The 16,708-nt window shown below is 35.8% G+C and overlaps 1 protein-coding gene and 1 long non-coding RNA gene across 4 annotated transcripts; both read left to right on the forward strand.

Annotated features, from left to right (window-relative positions):
* The first annotated feature begins 612 nt into the window (after window positions 1-612).
* On the forward strand, window positions 613-11,165 carry LOC112571571. Of its 3 annotated transcripts, none has more exons than XM_025250647.1 (6): window positions 613-1,412; window positions 4,004-4,110; window positions 4,855-5,117; window positions 5,689-5,821; window positions 6,899-7,168; window positions 7,676-11,165. In XM_025250647.1, the coding sequence occupies exons 2-6, from the start codon at window positions 4,032-4,034 to the stop codon at window positions 8,011-8,013; spliced, it is 1,083 nt and encodes a 360-aa protein (XP_025106432.1). In that variant the 5' UTR covers window positions 613-1,412; window positions 4,004-4,031; the 3' UTR covers window positions 8,014-11,165. The 3 variants fall into 3 exon arrangements, with proteins under 3 accessions (XP_025106432.1, XP_025106433.1, XP_025106431.1); XM_025250648.1 differs by lacking the exon at window positions 613-1,412 and adding an exon at window positions 1,511-1,969; XM_025250646.1 differs by lacking the exon at window positions 613-1,412 and adding an exon at window positions 1,539-1,969 and having other exon boundaries at window positions 4,008-4,110.
* A 1,580-nt stretch (window positions 11,166-12,745) lies between these two features.
* Window positions 12,746-14,468, forward strand: LOC112572398. Its single transcript, XR_003100983.1, has 3 exons — window positions 12,746-12,905; window positions 13,223-13,344; window positions 14,331-14,468. It is a non-coding gene; the product is annotated as an uncharacterized LOC112572398 (long non-coding RNA).
* Window positions 14,469-16,708: the final 2,240 nt, after the last annotated feature.

The following is a 16,708-nucleotide window of genomic DNA, read 5'->3' on the forward strand; positions in this document are numbered from 1 at the left end:
TGGATTCGAATATCATAGGTGTGTTTGGAACAGGCATGAATGTGTGACCATGCTCACGCAGAATCATGCCTTTTTCAAAAGCATTAACGATGGATCTGAGCCAGAGAACACTTAATTTGTGTTCACCATCACTTTGCATCATTCTAAGGAGTTAAGTCAGATCGGATATAACGTACTTGGTCGACAAAGACACAACTTCTTGTGCAGCTGCAGCGGGGCACGGATATTAAATCTGATTTAACATTCTTGGTCAATGGATGAGGTGGCAGCATACAGGAAATGAATTGTTCTATAATGTCTTGAATTTAAATTGAAAAGGTATCTTTTTTTGTGTGTGGTACTTTGTTTTGTTTTTTTGTTTGGCTGAATCAGCGATATTGCGTAATAAGATCTGGTATATCACAATAGGTGCTGACGTGTATGTGGTGTGCAGGAAAAACGTTTCTAATTCAAAGAAAATGCATGTTACTCTCACTAAGCAGCTGAACCTTGTAAATATCTCGGGGAATATATGACCTTTCAGGAAAGATAATATACTCTGGATAATCCATTTCCTAATATAAGTATCAAGGCCTGCTGGACACCACAATTTCTTGTGATGGTGAATGACGTACAGTACAGGACTTTAACCTTCTTTTCTGTCTGGCTTTTCAAAGTCTGGACAATAGGCAGTAGCAGAAATCATAATAAGAGCAATATTAAGACAGCAGTGTAAAAATAATACTATATTACATTTAAAAACTCATTATAATACACACGCGCGCAAGTAAGGAGTGGGGGCCACTCAACTATTCCGCATGACAACACTACGAAGCGTCAACGTGCACACCGAGTTTTAATAATAATCTGTGTACCGCACCCACAGACTGCTAATCGATTAATAATAAATGCAAAATTTATAAAGCGCATATACTCACACTCCTATTAAGGAGTATATGCTCTTAACATGGACAGATACGAGGTACAGAAAACAACATATGAACTAAAAAGAATAAACAACAGTACTAACAAAGAATAAAATTAAAAAACAGAAAACACAATAACAGGAACCAAGAATAAGGTTAGTCAATGACCGCACCTTAATTTATCGTGTTTCGAGGCGGCACCTGGTTTTGCTTTGCTTTTTTCTTCTGCTGTTAGGCAGTTGTGTTGAGACTGACAGATATAGATTTTCCTCTCAAATAACACATGAATATGTTGACAAAGACGGGTCAGTGTTATGTAGTACTACTGCAGAACATGCAGTGCGTTTCGAGTTGTAACCGTACTGTTTCATGAGCTACGAATACCTCGACCGCTTGTTCAACATCCAGAAATTGTTCACAAACTACAGACGACAGTACTGCTAGTCTAAGAAATCTTTGAGCAAGGAAGGAGAATACTGAGGAAACATATGAAGAACAAACTGAAAGGTAAATATTCTGTAAAAAGGGCGTTTTTTGTTTTTTCGTTTGTTTGTTTACATCGGGAGAAAATGTTTTTTGACAAAAATAAGCCAATCAAAACGCGCCAAATAATTCTGTGCTGTTGATTTTCAGAACAAGTGGCAAGGAGGTTGTGTAGTCTAATAAAAGCAAATAAGAATGCACAACAAATTTTTAACAAAGTCATATAACTGCAGAGATGGATAAAAGCGTATTGTATACCGTAAACAAACTACTCAACAGAGATGTGAACAACAGAAGAAACAGATTTACGTCCAACTCAAAGGCTGAGACATTCTGGTTGCAGCTATCAGTTTAAAATATCAAAGTCCATGGGATGGTCATAAAACTACAGACTATAAAAACGAAAACGAAACGCTTAGATGTTCATTCGTCGTTCAGTCGTCCTTACCATCGTTTTAATTTAAACAATCAGAAAATGGTGTAAACGAGAGTTATTTCCCTTATCTAGCGGTGCTGTTTACACTGAAATGGATGCGGAGTAACGCCGGGCATGAAAACGTTTTCTCGCAGTGGAATCGTTGGTATGCATGTCGTATTTTTATGAAGAATAATTAACAAAATGAATAAAGAGGTTTTCATTCTGTATTATGTTTAATTTATTGAAATAAAAAGTGTTTTTACCAATATCTGTGACAACAGTAGCAGCTATGAAGTAGTCTTAGTAGATTTGATGAGATGGGAGTCCTCATATTTAGATATATCGATTTAGATCAGGAGTTTCTTGTCTTTATGTCGTAAAACATTTGACAAGATCTGTTGCTGATTTCACATATGAACATTTTATGACATATGTTTATTTTTAAAAAATAAAATAGAATTAAATTCTTATTTGTGAATTGTAAAGTCAAGACGGAGCTTTTGAAGGGTGGCTATGCGACCCACCATACAGACGCATGGAATTAAAAATTTACCTAATGTGTAGGAAAATATGATAATCAAAATTTATATTTATTTCTTACAAGATAGCCCTTAACTTACATGAGTTAAACAGGAAATTATTAATGCAAAATATTTTAAAACTAGGGTTACATGGCTGAGTGTTGACTAGCTATGACAAAAGAAAAAAGATTAAATGTGACAAAATCTATTGCATAGTTTGGTTATTTTTACAACCTGTTGCTTGGAATACACTAAATTTAAATGTTGTCTGTTGCTAACTCTTGTTGACTTTACTAAGAAATCATCAAACACTATTTGTTGAATTTGTTACCAGATTCTTATATTTTTATTTTCATTATTTTCTCTTTTTTTTTTTTAAACATTACTAAACAAAGTATAAGGTAAGAATAATCAAGGCCAGCCAGGAGAAAGATAATAATACTGTTGCTGCTAGAGAATGGTCTGTTCAGAATTTTTTCCTCTTTAATAGATGGCTAGAATAGATGTTAGCAGCATTCCAGGACACCAGCCAAGAGTAACAAAAAAAAAAAGTGATTTCTCCAGAGAACTCTTAGAGAAACTTACATGGGAGGTTCACCAGAAAAAAAAAAAAACAAAAAAAAAAAACAGGATTCTAAACCAAGTGTAAACAGGAAATGTTTGGTCAGCAACATTATTTATTATCTATCTCTGGTTCCACAAGATACCTTGAATAAGGAGATAGAAATCATTAAAGTCCTTAAAGAACAACCTAAGCGCTTTTTTTTTAAATTTTTTGGCAGATTTCTGTAAATATAGGCGATACAAACCTAATCTGTAAATTTCAGCTTCTAAAACCCATCCGTTAATTAATCATCTGCTAGCAAAGTATGCAGTTCATACCTGCGATCAACAAATGCTGCTAACAGTGTACTACATCACGTTGGTACACCATTCACTACATTCCCAGCCATCAACACCAAAATCATAATGACAGTTCGGGTTATTCGGACCTTGAAAGTCTGCATTTCTTGTGCTAAAGTAGCAATTTTTCAGAACCACAAGAAGTGCAGACTGTCAGTATCCAAATAATCTGAACTGTCGCTCATTCTCTCTCTCTGATTGGTGTTGACTGCAGGCAATGTTGTGAAGGGTGTACCAATGTGACATAGTACACTGTTAACAGAGCTTGTTGATCACCGGTAGAATCGTAGCAGATAATTAACCGATGGGTTTTGGAGGCTGAAATTTACAGGTTACTTTTATATTGCCTATATCTACTGATATCTGAAAAAAATGCAAACAGCTCAGGTTGGTCTTTAAAAAAAATTGCATATAAAAAAAAAAATCATAAACATGATAAAGCTTCAGAGTAAGAACAGGTCTAACAAAGCAGAAGCAATTAGAAATGCTGGAAACATGTTTTCAAAACAAAGACAAGTGATGCATAGCTTTCCAGCTGACATAAGCATTATAATACAAAACTAGAGAACAAAGTAAGGGCAAAAAAGTAAGAGACTAAACTTTTTAAAGATGTGCTATTTTCCTCATGGCTGTGACTTGGTGGCTGCATCTTTTATTGTTTATATTTTGTTGTCTCGCTTTCCATAGCTGTTGTTTCATACAAGTTTGGAATTTCTACAGGTTTTGAGTGATCATAAAGTACACTGTGCTTAATAATTGTGTGTCTGTTCTAGATAGCCTGGGTCAAAGTTTAAATTTCACATGATGTTACTGCAGCTGCTACTGCTGTTGCATCTACTGCACTATATAGGCCCAAGATGCCATGGATGGGAAGTAAAGAGTAAGTCCGTTGGTTGCAGCTTTCATTTGGTCAGATTGATTTTTGCCTGAAGCAAGTTTCTACAACATAAAACAAAGAATGCTAGTTTTATAAGAATTTTATGCGTGCCTTCAAATTTTGCATATCAAATTAAACTCTAGATGCCAGTTGCATGCTGAATATTGTGGAAAGCGATTTGAGGTGGATTGTTTCTACTCATGGTATGATGATTCTTTGGCACACTCCTAACATGCATAGCAAGAGCTGCAATTCTATAAAGTGATGAAAATTACAACCTAAAGAGTTTTTTTTAATTGCAAAAGAATGTACAAAAACAGAATGAAATATTCAGCAAACGGTAAATTTTCATATAGATACACATGAGCATATATGTCTTGAAAAGTCTTTGCTGGGAAAAAAGTGTCATTAGATCTGGGTTAGACAAAAAAGAAACAGGAAGAAAAAATTTTAGATATGAAAAAAAAGAAAATGGGTGACATGCTGCAATCTACATACAAATCAGGAACTTGTTTTGTCTTGTCATCTTGTTTTTGTGATTGGTATTTTTGAGGAAAATTGGGAAAATTATTTTTGTAAGACTCAGTTATTTAAATTATATTGTACTAGGTTCACGCTACATCTACACTGAATGTAAAAAAAAGTAATTGTCCTCATTAGTAAACATTTGTCATATTTAATTGGTGACCAACAGTATAGAATATACAGAATTGAACAATATTGTGTTGTTTTCATTGAACTTTGCAGAAGTAATCATGGACAACAAGGAAGTGTGTTCAAAGGTGGGCAACATTTATTGGGTGTCAGAAGAACGCTCATTTCTCATCGTGGGTCGTGGAAAAATGAATTCAGAGTATATGTTGGACTGTGCCATTGTTGTAGGAGCTAGCACAGATCAACCCAGTGTTCTTCAACTTAAATTTGATGCAGTTTATATTGAGGATTGTGGTGTCACCATCTCCATCAACCAGTCTTCAGTCTCTGATTTTACAGATAACAACACTGAAATGGTTAACCACTTTTTTTTTTTTTGAACATTACTCAATACTAGTTTATCAGCTGTGGTATAATAATCATGTAATTCACACATACTCTCATTAATTATAAAGCATGTGAGAATTAATTATATGATAATTATACCATAGAATTAATTAATATTTTGTTTTATCCATTGTCTTATTAGGCTGTTAGCCTTTGGCTTTTGGATACTAAGTGGATACTTGGATACTAAGTGGATACTTTAAAACACACACAAAATACCTAGAATGTGCTTGTTATTTCCTGTTAAAGAGAGAAGAGGGAGAACAGGAAATGTTATGAGAGCATAATTTCTATGCAGTGTTTTCTTCTTGCTTTATTCAACTATTTATGTTAAAGTGGAATCATTTTAATACATTTCCATTTGAGAAAGTTTTCTTAGTTTAGAAGCCATATTAGCAGTATAAATGCTCAAAGATAAAGAACAGTTGTTTGTACGACAGTGTTTGATCATATTAGAAAGATTACAGCATTCACTTTAGCCATACTGCCCACAGCATTGAGATTTTGGGTTATCTCCTGTATGTTTCTCTCCCTGTTAAGCTGAAGCTGAAGTGCAATCAAGGGCAGGTGAAAATGCTCCATGCTAAAGAGAAGCACTATGTGAAGATAAGCGTACATAGAGCCAACGAAAACCTTGCACGGTACAACTTTAGGATCAATGTTTCACTGGCAGGTGAGAATACTCAGAATACTGAGAGATATTGAGTGATATTGAGTGAGTGCAGTCTGTAGTTACATATCTTACAACAGTATTGTTGCATGACTTGCATAAAGAGTAACTGATAATTGTATTTAAAAGATAAGAAATTGAAAAAAATTTTCCATTTAATGTTTGTGTATTCTGCATATTTTACTATTATAGAGGGATGAAAAATTATTCAATACAATATGTAGCTCATTTACTCACTAGCCTCATTTAAGCGAATCCTGAACATTCCAAATTATCTCAACTAATAAGTTTATTAAAATCATAAATTAAAGATTTCTATCCAAAGTAAGTGCACAATGAGTCAACTGTCAGCAAAATAGGTACAGAAGACTTTTTTTTTATTGTACCTTATTTAAAGCTGACAGTATTGGATGTAGGTCTAGGCTAGTTGTTTATGAAAATGGCAGCATGTGTTTTTTGCTTTCACCTTTGCCATTTCTAGAATATATTTGAATAACATATGGATTAAAGTTCCAGTATTTGTCCTGTCATTTGCTGTCAGTGGTCATAACATTGCTTGGAGAAGAGTTGTGATAATATAGTTAACATGCCAGCTCTGTGTGTATGAACTGATCTATAAGAAAATAATATCACCAACTGAACTCTTCTACATTTAGAATCATATGGATGCTCTTCTCTTCTTTTTAACCATAGGGGTCACTTTAGTTAACAAAGAAACAAAATACATTTTTGTAGCCTATCTTTATTTTGAGTGTTGGTAATCATAAAGCTTTTTTTTCCAAACACGTTTGATGTTATAAATTTGTTTAATTAAAGATTCTTTATCAATTCCTAGTTTTGTCATATCAGTTTCTGTTTAAGTCCTCCAAATTAAAAAATAAAAGTTGGATATTAATCCTCCAAAAGAAGCCGATCAGGAGGGGAAAAAAACACATTTAAATTTTGAAGTTTATAATATATATGCACACACACATTTGTTTCTCAAAAATTTACTAGATTCTGACATTCAGAATAGAGACTTTTTTAAATTTGGAATATTAGCAGCTTTGTTTTAGAACAGAACTCACCGTTGTTTTGCAGAAGCACCTTCCAACGTGGGACTAGAGAAGCATGTAGTGATCATAGTGGGTGTTGTGGTGGTGCTGGTGGTATGTGCTCTTCTGTATGTCCTTGTGAGATATCTGCTACATCTGGTAAGGAAGTCCCATGAGCGCCGTGCTCAGCAGAACATGGAGCGTGCCATTCACCTCTATAATAGCCAGGAGTCACAGCCAGAATCAGATTACATGTACACAGCATTGCCACATGCTGATTTCACTCACTCCAGGGGACAGCATAACAACCATCATAGTGAGTTTGATACAGATATATCCTATAGTCTGATAAATATGAATGTTATTCACGTGCTTTTGTAATTTTTAGTATCTTTCCATAAAGAATGATTTTAAAAATTTACCCACAATTGTTCGTGGCATTGATATTTTTAGCAAAGTTTTAGTTCTTTAAAGTATTTGCATATTTTATTGAACAGATATTATGTGGAACACAGAAATGTTCAAGCTAAAGTGGTAGAACAACCATATATATATATTTTGGATATATATATATTATGATGTCATGTGAATGTTGTTCCAATTATTTATGTACAACCCGTCTATAATTTGTTTTTGTAATGTTGAGCATAGTGTTACTGTGAAGAATAAAGACATATTTTACAGGGGGAGTGGGGGTGGGTGGGCTAAAATCACCAAGATAGGAGTTCTTAGGGATGCATACACACATTACATAAAGGTATATATTATCAAGTCAGTGTGTTCAGATTTTGTACTTGTAAACATTGGTGTTTATTTTTAACAGATGGAGTTAGGACAGCTGGTCCAAGACCAGGTAGGCACCACAGTGGGGACATTACCTTTGTTCATGCAAATGGTCACATGGAGACATTCAGAATACAAAACACTCCTTCTGCCAGGGTGTCTAGGGGTGCATTAGATGCAAAGAATTCTGTGGTGAAAAGAGGAGCTTCATCTCATCAGACTGAAGGGGCTACAATCCTTTCAGAAAATGGCCACATTGCAGAAGACTTTGGTGAGTGCCCCCCTTCATACGAAGAAGCTCTGCGTATGCCTGCTGCAAGAGATACATTGGCAGTCTATGTCAATATTGAGGAGAAACCAAGTGACCGTGACACTTGAGAAAAAGGAGAGAGAAAGAAATTTGGAGGGGTGGGTGGAGAGAGAGTATATATTGGTGTGCAATTGTAGGTGGATTCAGGCTCATCTACTTTGATAGAAACTAATAGGAGTTGCTCAAACTCCAAAGTTGCCAAAACTTGCAGGATCTCTTAGTTACATTTGCTTGCTGAGCAGGTGTGTACCACTCCAGTGTAATTTCTGAGCAGTCATACAATTTTGTACAAAGGACAAGGCAATGCTCATTAAAAGAACAAGCAAGTGCAAGAGAAACATCTTGAAAGGGTAAGTTGGTACACAGAGTTGTTTTTAGCCATTTTTACACAATATCATGCACATGGTAAAATGTGCACATCCCTTAGCTAGGTTTACTATTGGTGATATGTATTACAATAATTATCAAGGGAAGTGTGTGTGTTGTAGGGGGGAGGTGGTACAAAGGGGATTTCTGCTCTTACAGTGATTAATTAACTTAACAAGACCAAAGAATACACTGTAGCTGAGCTAGTATGAGATGCCATCTTGATAGTTGATGCCAAGTTGAGCAAATAACTATTCTATGATGTATTTGTCATGGTTCGCATTACATTGATTTTTAATGACTTCAAGCAGTAGGGTTCTAGCTTGTGAAAAAAAGACAGCTGTAAACATTTGATCAGCATCTTTATATATTCTGGAAAGCTGGACTACCAAGACGTCACCTGATAATATCATAACCTTTTAAAAATGTGTCATGCTGAACTCCTCTTTTGGTTTGTGGACACTTCTGCGCTGAGGGCAGTATTACATAAATGGGCAATTGGGTAAATTTCAAAGGCACTTATGACAGGATTTTCTTGACTCTCTTGAACCTTACCCAGTTAATGACTGTTTAATGGTGTACTGCTTTCAGTAGTGCTGGCTGGTTTTTACCTTGCATGAATAATTGCTAGAAATGGTATAAAGAAAGGTAAATGTAAATGTTAATTTCAGATAATGTACACAGTAAAAGTGGAGATATGACTCTCCTGGATAATACTGTTTTATAAAATGTGATACATTTCCTTGCAGAATGAGCTTTATTAGCTATTATGCATAAACATGGATGTTTCCACTTATACAAAAGTGCATATTTTTATGTGTGTGTCCAAGATATATCATTCACATTGATATTTTTAGCTTAGGGTACTAAATGCTGTGATCCAAGTCAAAATCTAGAAAGTAAATCTTGCCATATTCATGATTTTGCACATAGCACATATTTGCACAGTAGTGTTTTTATTGTTGTTTATCATTGTTTTCTTTCTGTGCACTAAATGCACATGTTCTTTTACAATTTCCTTGAAAGGGTTGATTCTTCTTATTAAAAGCATTAAAAGATGCTTTTTGTTCCAAAAGAAAAAACAATTTTACTGTTTTATTGCTTGGGGGCATATCACATTTATGACAGAAATCTGTTAATAAATGGGATGAAAACACATGTACCTAAAAAAACCAGTGGGACTTGGTGGCTGAAAACAAGAAGAAGAAGGTTTAAAATGCTCAGATTCTATAATTTTATTTAAAAACAGAAGGATTAGAGACTGGAAGAGAAAGAACTGGTTTATTCTCAGAAATGCTTTCAAACTAATGCCAGTGCTAAAAGCAGAGACGAGGGGAGTTTTAAGACCCTTGTGGTTAGTTCTGTTGAGGAGCATATGCAGGAAGCCCCAGATCTGATGCAAGGGTCCCTGTTGCAGCACTGTATCATATAATAGATGGCAATCAGGGGCCCCTGCATCCAAATTTTCATGGACCATTGTGACTATAGTCTAATCAGGGCTTCCAGCATCCGATTCCAGTGACTATTTTGACTGTTAATGAGGTTGTTGATGGGGAAACCTGGTCTACCCTAACTCAATGACAGGTACCTGATTGGTCTATGAAGGTAAGAAGCAGTGGAAGGAAACAAATGGGCTCTTATCTTTAACATCCCCTGCTGTAAACACTGTGAACCACTTATGTGCTCACTTCCCCTATGGATATGAGAATGTGGGACCTTTACCTAACTTAGAGTTACAGGAATTAATATAGCAAAAATAATTGCCCCAAAAAGGTGATATTTGATGACCCTCCCGTCAGTTTTTTGTGTGTTAAATTCACCCTTTGAAAGCTCAGTTTGTTGAAACTTAGTTCTAATATATTCATCTTCATGTTCTTGCATGGGTGTACACTCTCTTATACTCACACAGATTTTTTTCAAACTAGTACTGAAAATAGGCCAGTCGTGGACTAGTTTGATGAATATCTTCTTTGAACTCTTTACATGCATCAACACAAAGTGTACTACATGTCCTGCTTTTGGTCAGCTTGGGTTAACATAAATGGCTATTTATGGAAAGTTTGATGTATTGTAGAGATTGATTAAAGAAATAGTTATCTTGGCTTAGGTTATTGAGCATAATAAAAATTTGATGATACCTCAGTTCTCAGCCTACCTTCTATTGACCCATAGATGTTTTGGGTGGATGATAAATTGACTCAAGATCATTAATCTGCTGTAAGTGATGTGCACTAAGAGCTTTAGCCATAAGACATCTCTAGCACAAACACATTAATTACAAGTTAAAATAATCAAAAAGATTTGCATAATTATGTGTACATGTGTGTTCATTTTAAATGGCTTTATTTTTAAGATGTTATTATCTGGATCTTCGTGCACTTATCTTTCCTCAATCACCAGAAGCTCAAAAAAGTTTGTCGGAATACTTCTTCAGTTTGGAGGAAAAACATTTTTATGGAGAGAGTGTCAGAGACAGTATCCTCTTTCTTGATCTGAGCCCTGAATTTTTTTAATAGTGCTGTGCTTATTTTATGTGTAACATTAAATTAGCAGCAGTTGAAAAGTAGCAAATGTTTAACAAACCATGTCTCCTTGGTCCCTGTGCATTCCAAGTTGATATGCAACCTGTTTAAGCAATGAATGTTTTCTTGGTCAGTTATTTTGACCACACTGCCAATGCATACTCCTTTCATGCGAGTTCATAGAGAGATCATTAGAGCAGGTACACTATTTTGCACGTTTTAATAATTGAAGCTTGCATGCTTTGTAACAGGTCCAGCTGTGATTTTCATGTTAAAAACCTTTCCTTGATGTTTCATGTGTTGATGAAATAAAACAATATATTGCATAATGATGTATGGGTGTTGCTTGTTTATTACTAGCATTGCTCATAAATTTTATTACAGCTTGGGATGGTCACAAATTCTTTCATTCAAAGCATTTTTGGTCTAGCAGCTATGCTTAAAGACATAAATCACTATCATTAAGATTATATTAGTCTCAAGTCACTTTTAAAAGTAGTCTCAGTAAGAAGAAGAATAGTGTCTTTGTTTATTATATTTTTAAAAGTTATGACAATGTAGTCTTCAATACAATCTGCTAGAATGCAAACATAGTCATGATTGTGTATGGGAAATTCTGCTAAGCATAGGTGGCATTTTGAGCTTTGAAAAAGTTTGGAATAAAAATGTTGATTAGTAGTTGCTGGGTTGGGATAAAGAAATATATACATGTAACCTGCCAGTTCCAAGCCCGGATGAAGGAGGAGGGTTGGGCATGGGTCTAGCAACCCCACTCTGTTAAAAAAAATTCGACCACAGTCACGAGTTATATTGATCTCACCACACATCTCGACAAGATCGGCATCCTTATGTCATGCCCATATACAGTTAAAGAAAGATTGACGTTAATATACATTTATCGCAGGTCAGCCAACAACAATAGAGCTGCTACTTTTTTAAAAAATCAGTTCATAGGTGCATGCAATTTTGTTTTATCTATGACGCAAAATAGGACATCATAGTTTCCTTAAATTGTGAGTTGAATGATTTATAGATATGATCTAATCAACTTGTGTGAATCTTTCAATGATCGAATCGACCAACTGTGACCTCTTAAGACAGTAAGTATTAAGAACAATTTCATAATTGTACAGGCGGGTAAGATTGTGGCTGATAGGTCGAATAGAACAAATGGATTGTTTTATCGTGTGTGCTTTCTGGGGTCGTACGTACAGACATGTCCAGGTCAGAACAACACGCCTGATAAAGCAGTTTTTAAGCGAAAGCAGTAGCCTCACTATAGTTATCACGAGTTATATGGAGCTTGGACTGAATGTTGAATGTCACTCCTATTATAGAGCTGTGTTCACTGTTGCGTAGTGCCAAGCGTGTATGAGTGAGCGTCTATGCATTCGTCGATACGTGTGTTATGGGTTATGTATTCCTATGCATGAAGTCAGTGATGGAACTATAATATGCATGGGATATGAGAGAGAATTTAAAAGGGTGAGCGCGTGTACGCATGTGCTTGTGTGAAAGGTGTGTTCGCCTCACGCATGGACGCAAGGAGAGAAAATTACTTTCTTCATTTTCGTATGCATTTTATTTGTCTAAGTTAACAAGTAGTGGCGTCTGCGAGAGAGAGTGTGTTAGATTGGTATTCGTCGAGTACATAGGCGGCCACAATCAAAACATATATATACTGTTCCTTGAGTAATATGTCACTTAATATAATTCAGTTATCTTTCACGCTCACGTCTCTCGGTCTTGGGATCAGATTGCAAGACATGAAACTACGTCATCTATTTAGCCAACGGAACGGGCACACGTTTGGTGTTGCTGCAGCTAGATTTTTTGGGATTGAAAAATAGATATATTTATTATTATTTCAGGGGCAGATCAATCAGTTAAGCATAAGCGGCGACAAACAAAGTTAGTTCCCCTATCTTCCCCCGAGACTAAACATCCGGGTCGGAAGTAGCTCAACTTTCGATAGTTCTTAGTGAACAATAGACGCTGTGAAATATAAATGACTTGCGGTGTCTTTCTGCTGTTCGTAATAAAACAAGCGAAAGTCAGCGCCACTTGAAGAAGTAAGTTCAATATTGTTTAAAGTACAAATAAAGTTCTGAGGAAAGGCACTTTGATTAGTCGACTGAACGATCACATACAAATGTACAGTGAGTAGTAAACACATACGCAGATCATGGGCAGTGATTATAATGGTTAGTGGGTAGATTAATGTGAAGATGTGTGCGTAGCTGCATTTACCTATATTAGTGTATAACAACAATTCGTTTTTTTAAAGATATATATCAACAGACAAAAGAGATAGGAAGAAATCTTAACCTTTACACATAATATATGTATCAAAGCAGATATACTTTGAGCTTCATTTGAAATTTTGCAGTGTCGATTGGTTAAGGTGAACAGAATCGTCTTTTAATCAGTAAATGGACAGAATGACACAGTGGACGAGCATATGCATCTTCTCTCAACAAATTCTTTTCATAATAATTGTACCAGCAGCAGGTATGTACCTTATGTTAGACCAGATTTGCCTTTGAACCTTGTAACTGACAATATATAGCCTGCATAATTTATAAAAATGGATAATATTCAGTTTTATCCAATGCTACAAATAGCCAAGAGCAACTTACAATCAGAAGCACAATTCAATACAACTTTATTTGTCACAGAGTGCAATTAGGAATCAGCTCACACAGTTGTAGCCAATCAAGAATCAATAATACCTACATAGCAAAATTAACAACACCATCACACACTCTTAGCCATTAAACAGGTCACCAGCCAGACAATTCAGACCCACATACAATCACTATTTATTCACATATGCCAACATTCATAAGCTGTATGGCTCACATAGTAAAGCAGCGTTAGTTGAACACTCATTTTCAGTCTTAACTGGTTTAGAAGGATTAGCAATCATTGTAGATTACAGGAAGAACCCTGTTCCCCAGTTCAAACTTAGACTTTAGTTCATGATGATCGTGACAATAATACCAAAGCACTTCCTTGGTGTATTTCCCTATTTGGCAATAAGCTTAGTGCACTAAACAAATGCTATGATGTTATGTGGTGTGATTCTAAATGTGTCACATTTAAAGCTTTTTTAAATTACTATCAAGTTAAAGGCAATATAGGATAATTTAAGTTTAATACAAATAAATGAAGTAGTACAGAAAATACAGTACATGGCCCTGAACAAGTCCCACGATTGTCTATGGAGGTTATATGGCAGCGATTTTTTTTTAACCCCTTAACTAAGGAGAGAGATATTTGACAAAGTCTAAATCATCAGATGCACAAGGTTGCCAGTGTTAATTCGATTAGGCATAGTCTCATTCTCCTCTGCATTAAATGTTACAGTTAAAAAATTATCAGTGTGCAACTTTATTTTATGGCATAGCATCGCAATATTTTTTTAATTTTAAATCCTGTGGAGAGCGATGATATTTAAAATTTTACATGATAACTGTGTACTTCTGGTTCTTTAGGTGCACTGACTGAGGAGGACAGTAGCTTCCCAGCACCTCTGAGGCAATGGATGGTAGTGGGTTTTGCTTCTGTTTTTGTTCTTTTTTTCCTGGTTGTCTATGTTGTCATCAACTGTGGTGACTGCTATAACTCTGAGGTTAGCTCAGAGAATCATCCAGCAACACAAGGTGGGAGTGTCAAATGGGGGGGTGCAGAGGGATATTCATCAACAGCAGGATCCAGTGTCAATGACAGGGTTTTGAGTGCCGGTTTCACTGGAGATGTAGTGACTCCAGGGCAACAATTGCCTTATCCTGCAGTTGGTGCGCGCATTCCGGAATCTCTTGGTTTCCAGGGATATGGATCTGGTAACCAGTATGTGCCAAACTGGAGTGCTGGACAACAAGTGCAGCAGTTTGGTCAAGGCCGCCAGCCACTTCCTGGAGCACATGTTGGTGTAAGCATTGAGCCACCACCTGCGTATTCCTCCAATTACAGTTGAGTAGTTGGAGCTTCAAATGTTTCTTTGTGATTTATGAAGAGGAAATTAAGCAGCATATGTATGTGTGTGTGTGTGAGAGAAACAGAGCATGAATAGTTAACAATGTACCTGTGTTTCAGCAAAAGAGTTGTACTGTCAGCACAAGCCTTCATCTTACAGAACATTATCTCTTTACTGTGAAGACCACGCCTTTCAAAGCGTCATAATGTACATAAAAAGAGACTGATTTAGGCTGTTACATTAGGATCTATCAACACCACTTTGTGTTTCCTCTTCATGTCTTCCATGTATAAAAATGGAGAAATAGTTGAAGTAAGACTTGATGTGGGCCACCACTGGCCAATGCATAGCAACGCAACATCTTTGAGTCCTATACATCTTTTGACTGGTACCAACTTGGGAGCAGTTATGCTGGTCCATTAGTATTAGTTGCTGGGGAGAACAGTTGCATAGACTCAGTGGTTGACAAAGCCTGTTTTTAGTGAAGGTGAGCAGGTCCTGCATGAAATGACCAGTCCATTCTTTTGCATTTGTTGACCAGTTCTTCCTATGTCCACCCCATCTCCAAGGTACCCTGGACTTGTCATGCTGGGTCGCATGGTCAAACCAGATCGACCAGCTTGCCCTGCTTGACAGTGTTCCATGGTCTGTCATTGGTTATACATTTCCTATACAAGATTTGCTGCAGACACTTGGTCTCAACTAACTTTATTCTCCTCTGTTTTGGCAAGTGTTTAGTAGAGGGCTAGAGTTCTGTATAGGAATAATGGTTTCTATTCTGTGTGCATGCTGTCAAAATGGGCATGGTTCCAGAAGAGTTCTGCTCAGGGTGACTGATAATACATTTACAGAGTATGCAGGATCACAAAGTTCCCATCATCACTGCTATGGGAGTTAAAATGCACACTTGGATTATATATTTTGCACATGCGCATGTGGTGTTTTCTTGCCGTGAAATTCCGTAATGTAGCTGTGTGCAGCTTTTGTTCTATTATGAAATTATAAAAACCTTGTCCATAAATGCTTCAATTTATTATATTTATACATTATAAAATTATGCTTAAAAGTTTTGTATACTTATAAAGAAATGTCTTTCAGCTTGTCTTTCTCATTTATTTTTTACACATTTATGGTGATGTTTTTTGTGGACAGGCCAGTGACGAGCTTTTAATATAAAATGTTTTGCTAGCTTCATCTCTTCGCAGTTTTGTAATTTTCTTCATTGTAAAATGGCTTTCTTTTAAATAAATATATATGTTTTATTTTGCATTTTAATAATGTACTTGTATCTGCATGTTGAGCTAGAAATTGTAAGATAATATGCCAACAGTTCTAGTTTCTCTAGAAATGAAGATCTCCAAGTGTAGGCCTTATTGTAGATCTATGCCACCGAGGAAAGAACTAAAAAAAAAAAAAAAACAAAAAAACTTTGTTCTCTACTTCCCAACTCCTAGAAAAAAAAGTTAAAGTATAGATGCAAGATTGTTGTATTTTCATGCCTGCATACATTTCTATTGTTTTGCAGTTTCTTTCCTCTACAAAATAGACATAAGCATTTACAAGTTTTTTAATTAATAATACATTCCAGATCAGAATCACTCTGGTATAATACTGGGGCTGTCAGGCAAGTACAAGTTAAGAGCTTGCCAACAAAGATTATTAACCACTCCATGCAGTAGACTGAATGATTCTTTTCTGTCTGAAATGGTAAGTTTAGAAAGGTTAGCTATTGATCAGAGGTTCTCTCCCTTTTTGAAAGCAGCCAGATGAACAATAATGGTAAACAGCACATGATAATCACATGCTTTAATAGATCGATAGTAAGTCATATTCTTCAACTCTCCAGTCCAAAGAAAACAAAGATGATATTTTCTTATTCTTACAAGTTAAATAAGA

Source organism: Pomacea canaliculata, linkage group LG9 (assembly GCF_003073045.1).
Source record: "Pomacea canaliculata isolate SZHN2017 linkage group LG9, ASM307304v1, whole genome shotgun sequence".
In the NCBI taxonomy this organism is placed as follows: Eukaryota; Metazoa; Mollusca; class Gastropoda; order Architaenioglossa; family Ampullariidae; genus Pomacea; species Pomacea canaliculata.

What these genes read in the sequence shown, in the direction of transcription:
- LOC112571571 (XM_025250647.1), top strand. Translation starts at nt 4,032, where the DNA reads ATGATGTTACTGCAGCTGCTACTGCTGTTGCATCTACTGCACTATATA. An exon ending in GATCAATGTTTCACTGGCAG is followed by an intron (nt 5,822 to 6,898) that starts GTGAGAATACTC and finishes GTTGTTTTGCAG; the next exon opens with AAGCACCTTCCAACGTGGGA. An exon ending in ACAGCATAACAACCATCATA is followed by an intron (nt 7,169 to 7,675) that starts GTGAGTTTGATA and finishes TATTTTTAACAG; the next exon opens with ATGGAGTTAGGACAGCTGGT.